This window comes from Phyllobates terribilis, unplaced genomic scaffold, assembly GCF_046119375.1.
Source record: "Phyllobates terribilis strain yellow unplaced genomic scaffold, ASM4611937v1 Scaffold_1__5_contigs__length_1240528914, whole genome shotgun sequence".
In the NCBI taxonomy this organism is placed as follows: Eukaryota; Metazoa; Chordata; class Amphibia; order Anura; family Dendrobatidae; genus Phyllobates; species Phyllobates terribilis.
In genome coordinates, this window is record NW_027362761.1 from 567,149,609 (window position 1) to 567,164,067 (window position 14,459).

At 41.1% G+C, this 14,459-nt stretch overlaps 1 protein-coding gene across 15 annotated transcripts in view; it reads right to left on the reverse strand.

Moving 5' to 3' along the window:
* Positions 1-14,459, reverse strand: part of NEDD4L (NEDD4 like E3 ubiquitin protein ligase) — a 334,412-nt gene that overhangs the window by 58,345 nt on the left and 261,608 nt on the right. For 14 of the 15 annotated variants that reach the window (XM_073680895.1, XM_073680881.1, XM_073680907.1 and 11 more), the window contains 4 exons: positions 11,523-11,689; positions 10,961-11,090; positions 5,049-5,222; positions 2,932-3,006 (listed from right to left, as the gene is read on the reverse strand). In XM_073680895.1, the coding sequence (XP_073536996.1) occupies positions 2,932-3,006; positions 5,049-5,222; positions 10,961-11,090; positions 11,523-11,689 (546 nt within the window). The remainder of the gene's footprint in view (positions 1-2,931; positions 3,007-5,048; positions 5,223-10,960; positions 11,091-11,522; positions 11,690-14,459) is intronic. The other variant, XM_073680842.1, reaches the window with a different exon arrangement.

The window sequence follows — 14,459 nt, forward strand, 5'->3', positions numbered from 1 at the left end:
AAGTATGATATCATGAAACAAAAGCGATACGCGAGTAACAACAACTGGCCAACTAGTGATTGTGGAATTGGCCAACACTGGATCTTAAATATCAGTATTAGGATGAAGTCAACAAGGAAACTTCGTCATCCGAGCTCAAATGAATTTTAGCCGAAAAGGTTATAAACTGACCCAAAAATTGCATACATGATTAAAATTACAAAAAAATATATAGATATCAGTTTTCTCCCTTTTGAGTTGCAAATTTTTTTCTGGAATTTCTTAGTGATCTCTCGTACATTGACAACAAAGACAGCCACCATTTTATCTCAAATTTTGCTGGAGTTTTTTTTTTGTTTTTTGTTGGTTTTTTAAGTTAGATAGAACATGAGCATCAAGAATCCAATGGCAAAATATCTCGGCTTCCAACATTAATGGTTCATCACTGGGGAATAGGAGGCGAGGTCATCAGCCGGGATCAAGATGATTGACTACATTTTGGAGATCCTCAGTCATCACTTCAAATGAGAACATTTAGTCATCATTTAGTTCAAGGGCGTTCGATTCATTAAGCCTCGTTGGGTTTACAGCACCCAATAGTTGAGAAAAACAAGGCGAAGAGGTGAGTTTTGCAAAAAGTAAATCAAGATAATCATGATAGCACTGTGCTCATCTGAATCATCACGTCTTCGGTGACCTCCCATCTACCGCTATTCTTTCAGCTCATAAATGAAAGTTCATTCTTCAACTGTGCTAATTGCCAAGTCAAGAAGAAGAAGAGGAGATTATCAAAGGTCCCCATGGCGTACAATATGAGCCTCCAAATAGGTTTCTTATCTTCACTCATCAATTATTTTTTATTTTAGTCTTCTAGATTTAAGAAATATCGGCCCGAGAAATTCCAATGAAACCAGTAAGCAGGAGACCTTCTTCAAGTCAGCCGAGACACAAGAGGAGACCAATTTCTTTCTTGGCGGCATACATCGTCCAATTGAGTCCATGCAGGGTTAAAGAAAGAGGTTTCCGGCTAGTAGCCACTTCCTACAGGATTAGAACATGTGCAACGAATATGACAGACTACGACGATAAGGAAAACAAGAGGGAATAAAAGAATAAACTTCAATAAAGGTTGTAAAGTTTATGTTGGTGGTCTCTGTGGAAACATTGATGGGAACTTATAATGAAAGGAAACGATCTAGTCCATCACACAACCTACCGCAGACTAGTAAGTAAAATTGAAAGGGGTCACCCACAAAAAAATAAAAAAATCTAGTTACTATACATACATTAGTAAGTTAAGCAACTTTCGAATATACCTGACATTGGAAAGGTGTCCCAATGTTCTAGTCTAGTCAGATGGGTTTTCTGTTTGAGCCCAATTCAGGACAGTATGAGAGTAGAGCTGTGTGAAGAGGTCAGCCTGACTGCTCATTTTAAAAGCCAAGCCAGCCCCCTTCTCTTTCTATGCATTGGCCATGATAGCCAGCACCACGTGTCAACACAGAACAGCCTATCCTGTGTCACCGTTCAAGTCAAGTTGTATAACTTATTAATGTGAGCACATGTAACTAGATTTTCTTTATCTGGACAATCTCTTTAAAACCTACCAGTACAAGATGCACCAAAGAGTACTTCAATCTTAAATCTTAATCCTAGCCATGAAGGACTCATTATTCTTACAAATGAAGAAGATAAAAGGGTTGCCAGATATTGGTTAAACTTTTTTATTTTTTTTTCCCCCAAAACAGTGCAACCATTTACCATGGGTTGCGACTTGCAGATTGGGGTTGAGCAGCAATCCTACACACAAAAAACAAGTCCAAATGTGGCTGTCTTTATGCAAATAAAATATATAGATATATAGATTAAAAAAAAATAAAAAATTATATACTGTATATATATATATTTTTATTTATTTTACTCACTTAAATAGCGCCATTAAATATAAATAAATTTTTTTTTTTTTTTTTACAGAGAATCATTTAAATTCATAAAAGCATCAAATATAAGAACAAATATTTCATACATATAGGAATGGCCAGAAATACACCTGCAAAAAATTGTATTGTATGAGCATTTATTACACAGCATCTTGAATCAAAAGTTAAGAATTTCATGGAAAGGGTTTTTTTTTGTTGTTCAGTTTTTGGTTATAGATCTAATGATAAAAATTTAGAAAATATAATTTTGGTAAATGGCTAAATAAAAAAAACAAAAAAGACAGTAATTAAATTTGGGTGGAAGAATAAGTAACCTCAAACCATTAAGGATATCGCAGTAACATACTGATGTCTTTTTCCTGTTTACAGTTGCCGCTTGGAAAACAGAAAAAAAAAAAAGAACACTTCTCAAAACAAATAAAGTTCACTAAACTTTAATGAATTAACTAATCTTTTAGGTTCATTTTTTAGGCTGAAGTTTTGTAAACTTTTTTCCTTTTGAGAAAAGTTTTCAAAACTTTTATGCAAACAAAAAAAGTTCACAAAAAACTAGCCTAAAAGATTGGTGATCGATACTTTTTTTTTTCTAAGGCTGAATTTACACTTCCGACGTTCATGGTCTGGGTACGGCCCACGACGCACGGACTGACCGGTGATCTCCTGACCCGAATTTGACTGCCTTTTATATTCTCGAGGCTGTCGAGTTCAGGTGATGAGATCTGCGGCCGGTCCGGACGTCGAGGTCTGTACTTGGTCCGTGAAGAGTGAAACCAGCGTAAGGGTGGGCACCCCCTGAAATAAAGTTCACCAAATGATAAGTGAAGTGGAGGTCATATTTCTGTATATTCTGTGGAGTAACCAAAAACAGTAACTCTGGGATCCCAGATCCAAGCCAAAAAAAGGTTCAGGACTTTTTTTTTTTGCAGAAAAAAGCTCAACTGGAGTAGTAAAAAGAAAAAAAAAAAAAGAAGGAAAAATTAAAAGAAAAGAAGTAACGTGAACTTTGATTTACCATTGCTAGATGAACCTGCTCAGCAACGCCATCTGTCACACTGCAAGACCTCAATCTCGAGGAAGGTTCCCGCTGCTGAAAAACACATTTTAAGAGATTGTCAATTTTTAAAAAATAAATAAAAAAATGACAACATCCAAAACTGACATGATAAATGCCCTGTTTGCTAACATAAATGTTTATGGTCTCGTTAAAAAAAAAAAATCATTAATTTTTTTTTTTTACACTCTGTGTCCCCAAAAGTCACCACGTTGTATTGCGAATAAATGTTACCTTTCGTGTTTCCCAAGCTGTTTGCTGCAGTGGAGAAAAAAATTGTGTGTCTATGGTTAGTATATTTATATTCCCCGGGATGGAATGTTTTCTACTTAAGATTACAGTTTTAACTAAAGGGTAATATTCTCCTAAAATAAAAATAATTAGTAAATATATAGTTTCTTGACTTTCTGACAAATTAATTTTTTTGGGGAAAGAAAAGTTGACCTCCAATTGGCATTGTAAAATATGATATATATAGTGGAAGAAACCATCAAGAAATTGCTGTTGACGGATCTGGTACGAAACCTTCCATAATCACAGGAATATCCAAAGCAAATTTTAGATCTTCCCATTCACAGGCCTACTTCTTGATGGTTTCCATTAAAAAAAAAAAATCAGATTGTGTAATGTACGTAGAAAACCATAGTAAAATGCAACCTGGAAAGATGTCGAATTTTACATCTAGGGCATAATCAACATAGTTAAAAATGATATTCACGTTAAATAGCTAATTAGGAATTAGTTTAAATTGGATGGGGGGGGGGGGGGAGTAATAGAAATAACAACAAAAAAAAGTTTTACAGAAATGTTAACACATGGCTACTTTCTTCCTGAACCAGCAGCACATGCATCTAAGGGGTCTGTCTGGTCTAATATCACAGTTTAATTGACAACGGTCATGAGCTGCAATACCATCGACAACCTGTGAGCAGCGGGGCGCACTTGTTTTTTTTAGAAGAAAGCATCCATGTTTTTATTAATTCTGTTCTTCCCCTTAATCCTTTTCCGACGTAGGACAAAATAGTAAGTCATAAGTCGGGGTGGGGGTGTAGGGAACTGAACCCATGAGTTTCTGGTACTTGTCAGCATTTGTTTGTAACAGCAGCGCCCAGAGCCAGCACCGATCGCTGCTGGTTAATAATTTACATAGCTTTGAAATTTCCAACGTGCATCATCTCCCGTCCGCTCTCTCAAGATTGCGGGGTAGCGATGAGCTGTAAATGCCCTGTCACCGCCACCCTGGGTCTTTTATTAAAATCCCATCCTGTTATTATCACTATTTACAGTATTATTGTACGTTTTACAAGTGATCAGACGATTGAAAAAAAAATTAAAAGAAAAAAATTTTTTTTTTCTCTCAGTTTAAAACAATAAAAATAAAATTAAAATAACTTGTAATCTGCTAATTTATATTCCTTTGAATCTAGTCTATTTCTTGTTAAATCTGAAAATCTTTCAAATAAAAATTACAATTAAAAAGATAAAACAAAAACCACACAATTGGTATAAAATAAAATATTTTGGTACAATTGCTTAACCCGCATGGTAAGAGCCATAAAAATAAAAAATAAAATTCGAAATGCAAAAAATTGCCATTTTTTGTTTTGCTGCATGCCTCTATTAAAAAAGGAATAAAAGGCAATAAAAACATCGCAAGCAAGTAAAAATGAATTAAAAAAACAAAACGTCTGCTCACCACACAGCTCCATTGATCGAAAAATAAAAACGTTATAGGTTTTAGAAATCGGAGACACAAAAGTAACTCGTCACGCAAAAAAATATGCCCCCAAACGGTTATGTTGAGGGAAAAAAAAAGAAATAAAAAAAAAAAGTTATGGCTCTTGGAAGGAGAGGCAAAAACAAAAGCAAAATAAAAAAACAAAAACTATCCAATATTAAAATTCATTGACTGCACTCTGCAGGCGGAAGCTGCGTCCGACGGGATCATCTGAAGATCTCAGAAGAATTGATGCTCCAGATTTCTAATTACTTGTAATTTGTTGGCACAGTCGCTAATTGCAGGCTGGGCACGTCACGTAGCGCTGCGGATGTGTGCCAACTGCAATCTTACTACTTACAATAAGTGAACTGAACTGTTCCCCGTTGGACTCCGAATTAATCTGTAGCCTCCGGTTAAGCTCCTCAGAAAGTTCCAACGCGCTGGCTCGGGAGACCGGAGAGGCAGGCGGTGGCAGCGATGTGTTCAGAGCGTCGTTGCTCAGACTCATTTCCTCAGATATGGTCTCCCACGGCTGGAGAAGGAAACAAACCAGAATTAATGATGGACATAAGCCGCCCGCTTCATGGTCACCAGGAGCCAATATCTACTAAGGAAAAAACATCTTCTAGAGGACATCAGGCGATCACTCATGATTAGAGATGAGCAGTTAGATTCGCGAGACTTCGGTCCAGGTCAGTAGTACCAGGCGGCTAGACGAGAGGTCCACAAATCTTTGGCCTTCTGAAGTCCCAGGGGTGGCATTAGTTTTGTCAAGGCTTGTGCGACATCATCTGTGCATCATGTCACGTCAGCACCAGCTAATCAAAAGCCACACCGGGGAACACCAGAAGTCAAGAGATTCGTGGGCTTCCCATCTAGCCAGGTACTACTGACCTGGACGCCGAACCGGAGTCCTGGGAATCAATCTGGTCACGATATTTGGAAGTTTTTACAGTTTCATCAGAAAGCGTTTTAGGAAACATAACAGAGCGGAAGTAGACATTGATCCAATCTAAGAAAGAGGAAAAACCGGCAATGAGATCTACATGTCCTAACATGAGCTCCACGAGTAAATGGACACTTCCTTCCGGTAAGGTTGACAACTACTGAAGGACTGAGAGGGAACCGGTCACCTGTGGAGGCTTCACATAAATTACCAGCACCTCCATTAATTGGTGGCTCCAATGTCAGGTCCATCAATGTGCCGGACCATAAACTGGGTTATGCTGGCCTACGAGAGTATCAAAAACCTTTCTGGTTTGAGGCAGAGTCAAGGCACATGGTGAACAAACTATAATTAACTTGACCATTTGTCCCCAAACTGCATATTGTTGGGAGCACATACGGGGTGTACACCAGGACATGTGATGCCGATAAACTATCACTTTTTGGCCAGCACTAAAGGATTATTCCCATATTCCTAGAGATGGATATGGTCAGATAGGGCGTGTAAATACAATCACTTTAGCAATTTACTGGTTGTTAATTAGTGATGAGCGAGTATGTTCTATTAACCCTTTCGCCGAGTATTCTCAGGCCAAGCTCCGAGTATTTACAGCTGCTTGGTGATATGCTTGAATCACTCCCGTGTGCATGATTTGCGACTGTTTGACAGCTTTATTACATGTGAGGAATGTCTATTTCTTACACATTCTTCACATGTAATAAAGCTGTCAAACAGTTGCAAATTATGCACACAGGAGCGATTCAACCATATCACCGAGCAGCTATAAATACTCGGAGCTCGGCCCGAGCATACTCGGACAGAACATACTCGCTCAACACTATTGTTAATATCTCAAGAACGGCTGCAAATTTTAACACTTATTTACAGCTCTTTGCCTTGGGGACCAACCACCGCTGCTGGACAGCAGAACATGCGCAGTACACACAAGCTCTCCTTCATTACACTTGTTTTGAAGCTGTCCAGGATCGTTGGAGCACGCCGCTACCTCCTAATCGCAGAAAGCTTCAACGCAACGCTTACAACCTGGACAGCAGAGGCGGTCGGTCTCTTAGGCAACGTGCTGGAAACAAAAGAAAAGTGTTAATAACTCAAGAACGGATGTAAATTTTAATAAGCAGTAAACTGAAAAGTTGTTTGACTTGACAAGGACTATCCGACAAAATCCATCTATGAAGATGGGAATATCCCTTTAATGGTCCGGTCAGTCGATCAACAAACGTTTTACTAGCTCATAGGCTTATAGCTACCATGTTTGCATGGGCTAATGAGCGTCTGAAACACAAAAATAGGACACAGCACTGTAGCTAGGCTTTCCTTGACCTGGTGTCAAGGTTCTGTTTAAATATCCCGGTCCAGGGTAAAGTGATTTATCTGCAGCCTTATGGAGTATTTTCAATGGCCAATACCTACACAAAAGGGAGTCAGTCTACCAAGATCCTTCCTTTCCATGTAAGCCTCCACCATTTCCAAATTACTTGGGTTGAAAGGCTCCAACCAGTAAGATCACCATTAAAACGATAACTAGAAGTCTAGACTAAATGAACCAATCAGTGCATCCGGCCCAGCATCCTGAGGGCATCATTGGCGGTAAACAAAGCGCCCGTGCATCAAGGTGCGAGTCGGCGTCGAATGAAGTCAAGTGAATAAGGCTCTGTCCTGACCCCAGTGCTGTTCAACACTTTTATAAAATGATCTAGATAAGGGAACTGATGGCAAACTAATCAAATTTCCAGATGATGCAAAGCTAGGAGGGATAGCTAACACTAAGGAATACAGAGAAAGGATTCAGAAGGATCTAGATAAGCTTGAACAATGGGCAGAGACTAATAGAATGGTTTTTACCAGGGAAAAATGCAAGACTCTACATCTGGGCAAGAAAAACAAAAATTACACCTACAGAATGGGAGGAATAGAACTAAGCAACAGCACGTGTGAACAAGACTTAGGTATGCAAATAGATCACAGACTGCACATGAGTCAACAGTGCGATGCAGCAGCAAAAAAAGGCAAACAGTTCTGGGATGTATTAAGAGAAGCATAGAGTCTAGATCACGAGACGTAATTATCCACCTCTACTCCTCCTTGGTCAGACCTCATCTGTTTCCAGTTCTAGGCACCACATTTAAAAAAAAAAAGACATTGAAAAACTGGAACAACTTCAGAGAAGAGCTACCAGGATGGCGAGTGAACTGCAAAGTATGTCCTACGAGAAACGGGTAAAGGATCTGGGAATGTTTAGCTTGCATAAAAGAAGGGTAAGAGGAGACTTAATAGCTGTCTACAAATATTTGAAGGGCTGTCACAGTGTAGCGAGATCATCCTTATTCTCATTTGCACATGGAAACACGAGAAGCAATGGAAGGAAACTGAAAGGGGGAAGATACAGATTAGATATTAGAAAAAACTTTTTGACAGTGAGGGTGATCAATGAGTGGAACAGGCGGTCACGAGAGGTGGTGAGTTCTCCTTCAATGGAAGTCTTCAAACAGAGGCTGGACAGACATCTGTCTGAGATGATTTAGCGACTCCTGCATTGAGCAGGGGGTTGGATCAGATGACCCAGGAGGTCCCCTCTAACTCTATCATTCTAGGATTCTATGAATAGGCCGCAGCGTCGTGACTTCACAGGGGACTGCAAAAACCTTAAGAGTCAAAAAATGGCAGCTGAAAAACTGAACACTTCCCTAGTGTGGTCGCCATGAAGGATCACTTGACCCCACAAATACATTTGCTCATATATAATTTTGGTGGTAAAAAAAATTGTTTGCAATTGGGTTTCATAAAAAATGTTGCACAGTTGGCCTTTTACAGGCTTTTTTCTTCCCTATGCATTGCTGGCTGCAGAATAGTTTAACTGAGAATCCGACAACGAGCTCGATCTCCTTTAATTGTATCACTTAGGTCTTTCCTTATCTGCTAGGTGCTGATTTATGACCATGTCAAAGTTTAGCTGAACTCTGATGTGGCCAAATAGTAGCCGAGAGGAAACAGAAGAGAGACAAATGAAAGTTACAATCTATCAAGAACGAGCTCACTGACAGATTCTCAGATAACTCAATCAGCAGCCAGTAATGTGCAGCGCCTGTAAGTGCCAAACTATGGAAAATTTGTAGGAGCATCATTTAGTACATTGTATGGAGGATAGCTAAGGACAGTGTCCTAATCCAATCTATTTTTGGTGTCAGGGACACAGATACTTGACTGATTTGTTCAAGGTCATAGTGAGATGACACTGGAATCCGAGGCAGAGGTCTGGAGTATGTCTCCTTGTCATTGTTACACGGTCTGTGACCTTATCCGGTAGCCGCCTCTAAATCATGACAGCGGCGTTTATGTGGGTGACATCCCAGACTCATCCCGTAGGTGGCGCTACAATAAAATGTCTTACCGCCATCAACAGGTCAGATACTAACCCAAAGGCACATCAAATGGTTCCCTTCCAGGATACTTTACAAAACTTTTTCAGTTTATTTTTTTTTTACACTCTAGTCACAACCAAAGCTGCATCTGACAACTTAGCTTTATGGCATCTCAAGTGTTAAATACTCCATCAGAATTTAGCTTTGGATGTGAACGGAGAATAAATCAAACAGTATGACATAGGTCCCCGTGTATCAGATGGTTTGTATTCCAGAGACAACAGATTAGCGAGCTGTGCGGCTGCGACTCCAGCCCTGCTCTGTGATAACCTCCAAGTGATATTGCAGGCTGTAAACAAGGAATCAGCCAGGAGCGGGAGGACTCTCTAAATGGATTTCCTACGTGCCAGCTTGGTACCTGATACCCTGGTGTTCGTATCAAAACAGAAAAAGTCTCCACGGCGAATGACAACAGCACTTACTGTTCCATCAAGTGTCAGAGACCCATCCAGAGCCAGAACGAAGACGACAACAACTGGGGGATGAGGGCAGCCGCTGGTATAAAGCTAAAAACAAACCACCCTCCAGAAATGGAGCTGCTCATAATGACCCCAGCTGGGCACCAAACGTCAAAAGGGGCCCTAACCAGTCTCAAGTCATAAAGCCGGGTATTATTTATTCAGTGATGATGGGTTTCACCAAAATGGAGAGTGGGGGATTGGTGGACCAAGGTGTTCATCTGGTTGAACGCACCATTTTTGGGACCCCATTTTCAGTTTGCCCTTTAATTATCTCTAGGTCATTAGAAAGAACACACAATTAACCACTTAAAGTTGGTTTTCCAATTTTAAAAAAAAAACATCTCCCAAGGACAGATAATTTAAAGAGACTGTGCTTTTGTTACCCTCCCCAGGTCCAGCACCATGTCTCCACCAATGTTCCCTGAGTCTTGTTATTGTCTGCAGCTCTGAGTGACTCGTGCCATCAACTTGCTGCTGAGCTCAGTGGTGACATCAACGCTGTGGACAATAATAGATGGCAACGTCGGACCTGGGTAGCATGAGGAAAGGACACATTGTTTATATTTTTTTAATAAACTGCAGAGGATGAACAAGGTTTTTTTTGAAACCTTTATGGGGTTACAGTAGCTTTTTTTTTTTACTTTTTAGTCTTTCATATATATATTCTAGTTGTAATTTTTATTTGGGAGAATGATTTGAGTGATTGTATTTCTTTTTTTCTTTTGTGAAGATGGAAAAAAAAGATCAGTTCCGTTATTGGTTTGTGCACTCTCTACACACCATGTATTCCAACTTCCTCCTCAGGACAAAACTGCAGATTATGGTTGTGTTCTGAGGATGAAGTTGTATAACTTTGAAACGCGTAGACATAACCGCTAAATAAGTGCTGCATTTTAATGTCTACGCGTTTCGAAGTAATCCAACTTCTTCCTCAGGACACAACCGTAATCTGCGGTTGTGTCCTGAGGAAGAAGTTAGATAACAGCGAAACAAGTAGACAGTATTTAATTAGCGGTTATAATCTTCTTCATCTTTTGAGTCCATTCGTGAGTTTCCACCAGCAGCGCAAGGAAAACCGCCTGATTTCCACACAGTTTATGGGGTAATATAGGGATTCCCCCCCACTTTGCCCTGCTTCTTAAATGCTACTATTGAGGCGACTCTGATCCAGACCAGTGCGGCAGTATGTCACCTGTATATTACCGAATTACAGATGTGCCGTTCACTAGACGTACCATTACATTCTACTCCAAGAGGAACATCATAACGGTGTAATGGTACGCCAATGTGCAGAAAGGGGTTAACCTTGGCATGATTTTGGAGTAGAAGTGGAAACCCCCGTAGACAAAATGCAAGTTCTATGTAGAACGATCCACAACAGGCACCAAGAAAGATACAAAACAGCTAACAATGCTTCACCCACCTCAGGCATGTCTGCTCCTTCTACGTGATCTGGCTCAAGGTCTTCACTGATGTGTCTCCTGGACCGGAAGACCCGGTGGGCCTCTTGCTGGATGTGTCTGATGTTATTATCGGATTCTGAGGTGACGTCTCTGGTTAGGGACAAGAAAAAAAGATGGTAAAACGGCAGAATATGGCGACAGAGTTTCAATGGAAGAAGGTTGGGTGTTCATCTGTCTTGTCTTGGTGGGTCTGATGTGTCGCGGAAGGGAAGTGGCAACCACACTGATAATAGATTGCCAGCAATGGACCTCCATGAGTTCAGTAGTGGCCATGGAAGTTCTATTGGCTGTACAAGAGACTGCCTCTCTATGCTGCACAGACTTGTTTCAATTATAAAATAAGCATGAGGCGATTGTTTAAAAAAAAATCTTGCACCTGCCAAGATGAAAACATACAGGAATACGAGCTCTGTCTGAACGAGACGAGTAACCTACAGCGAAAATGATTATTGAAGACTTGGTCAACACTTGGGTCGGCTTGATAAAATGTATTTTTGGATGAATATCATTTGCGATACGTACATTAGGCTTGGCCGGTGCCACTGCGTGGTCCTGTTATTATGGTTGACGTAATATGTGCGCCCAAGATTGTCCACCTTTTCCTCCCATCCTGGTGGCATAGGGGGAGCTGGCAGCTCTTGTTGGTGTGGAGAGGTAGAGTCGTTCGAGTCTACAACGTCCCAGGTCTGCTAGAAGCAAAAAAAACAACACAAAACAAACTACAATTAAAGAGGAAATTTCACCGAAATTAAGTCAAGTTTTGCTAGAAGTTGTTCAAGGGTCCATTTTTATCATCCTTGTTTGCAGCAGGAATGTGGGTGGTCAGTAAATGATGGAGTTTTCTATATTTTTTGGACAACCCTTCTGCCATGCACTTACTCAGACGCAAGAGGGCCCCTATGTAATAATGGTATATGTGACCTTTGCAGTCCAAAAGCTCATTATAATGCACAATTCCACCAGCTTTGGAGGTGGGCCCCATAACCTCTTGGACCCCAGGTTGCACCAATGTCATGTCCACCCTTGCACTGAAGACTGAAGCTGGAAAGCTAAATTAGTAATCTTTTAAACTAAAAAGGACTCCAAAAAGTTTGAAGAGGTTGTCCACTACTTTTTCATTGATGATGACCCATCCAGATCAGAAGGGGTCCAACACCCGGCATCCATGCCGATCAGCAGCTTTCGGTGTCTGTGGCCGCCGGCCGGAAATACTCACTTGCAGCCAGCTCCACAACTGAGCACCTCTGGCCGGCGTCTGCCGCCGATAACAGCTGATCGGCGGGGGTGCCCGGTGTTGGACCCCGGACGGTCAGACACTGATGACCTATCCTATGGATAGGTCATCAATGAAAAAGTAGTGGACAACCACTTTAAGGTTCCCATACACTAAGATACTTGTTGGCCAAACCAGAGTGGTGTAAGCCAGGCACCTCTGGTAGCGGCTTATATCCTGAGAAAACAAATTGATTAGATACTGAAAAGCAAGATGCCCGACCCTTCTCTTCCCAGATATTCTCTGTTGTGGGAAGAGCTGTGGAGGCCTCGATACACATTAGATGAAATCAGCAGATTCAGATAACTTTTCTCTAATATGTGTTGGGTACAGATGAGTTGGAGAGATTTTCTAATTTTGGGCAGATTCGCTCGAATTAACAGCAGGTTCGCCTTAGTCTGAACTGGTCAATGCAAATCAAAGGTTGCCTTATTGCCAAAGGGAAAGGGTTAAAAGTAATATACTTATCATACTCACCTGTCCTGCCGCCGCAACTTCTCTGCTCTCTTCTTCGGTCTTTCGGAAACACTAGGCCTCAGGATTCGATCAAGTGTGGCACAACGCACGATGCACCTCGCGAATCCGCATTGTGAGGCCAAATGGGCTCCGGAAGATCCTCGACAGAAGACCAGAGAAGAGTAGAAGACTGAAGACCCGAAGAGAGCGTAGAACTAAGCAGGGAGCTGCGGCTGCAGAATGGGTGAAGGACTAGGGAAGGCAAATTAAAAACTTTTTATAGGGATGAGCGAATCAATGCACATGACTCTGGGGCAGCAGCCACATCAGTCATCTGTGGCCTCTGGATGGGAACTCTGCGACCTGCCTCCGGCTTGCAGGCATCACCAGCTCTTCTTTTGATTAGCCAGCCTGTGTGTGACATCGCGCCAGGCCACCTAATCAAAAGAAGGGTCGGGGAGAGAGGAGTCGGAGAAAGGAGTCGGTTCACAGGGTTCCCGTCCGACAGCCACAGAATACGGATTTGACCCCTAGACCAGGGTCCTACTAATTTATTCGCTCTTCTTTCTCTCTCCGTTTATGATTTTTATTGTGGTTTTATTATTTTTTTTTTTTACTTGCAGCCTTATGTAGAACCCAGAAAAATGTTTGCTATGAAGCATAAATCTTGCAAATCTAATCTCAAAAAAATTCACTTTGGGTTTTTCAGGAATTATGAATGCTTTCGCTCATCTCTAGCGTTGGAGCCTCCATTCATGGAGCAATTTAGACAAAGCTTTGAGATTCAGGGACTGGACACACATTGAAGAGAACCAATCTGCATACTAATATTTCCCATGGCGCATTGACAATAAGCCTCCAAACTTAGCAGGTCTCCTGGAATCTGTCGCCAGGTTTTTGCTATGGAATCTGAGTGCAGCATGATGCAGAGACAGAGACCCTGATTCCAGCGATGTGTCACTTACTGGGTTGCTTGCTGCAGTTTTGATAACATCTCAGTTCTCTACGGCAGATCTACCAGTTCTATGAATGCTGTGCTGTGTATAACCCCGCCCCTAGCACTGATTGGAAGATTTCACAGTGTATTCAGAAAGCAGCCAATCATTGCTGGGGGGCGGGGTTATACAGAGCAGGACTACATGGCACGAGACAACTAGTCCTCTAGAAGTAATCTCGTGATTTTATGAAAACTAAAGCACACAGCCTAGTAAGTGACATCACTAGAATCAGGGTCTCTGTCCTTATATCATGCTGCTCTCAGATTAAATAGCAAAAACATGCTTACAGATTCCCTTTAAGACAGAGGCAGTCTGCCCCAAAAAATCTGAATATGAAGTCATTGGTGGATTTTCCTTTAAATGTCGCCCATGATACTTTATGTCACCCACGTCTACACCAGGAAGTACTATACCTACGTCATGAGATGGAGTGTAGTCTACTCATAGTACCGTATATTCCGGCGTATAAGACGACCTGGTGTATAAGACGACCCCCCTACTTTCCTGTTAAAATATAGAGTTTAGGATATATTCACCGTATAAGACTACCCCTTTTCCAACGCATACCAAACACCGGTAAAAATAAAAAAAAACAGATTTGAATTTAACATGGTCCTTTTTTAATTTCAATTCTTATGACATGCAGGTATATAGCAGGAAAACTGTCACTCATAAACATATTAAAATAGGGGGGACCCCACGTCATTTTTGGGGGGGTTCCCCCATTTTAAT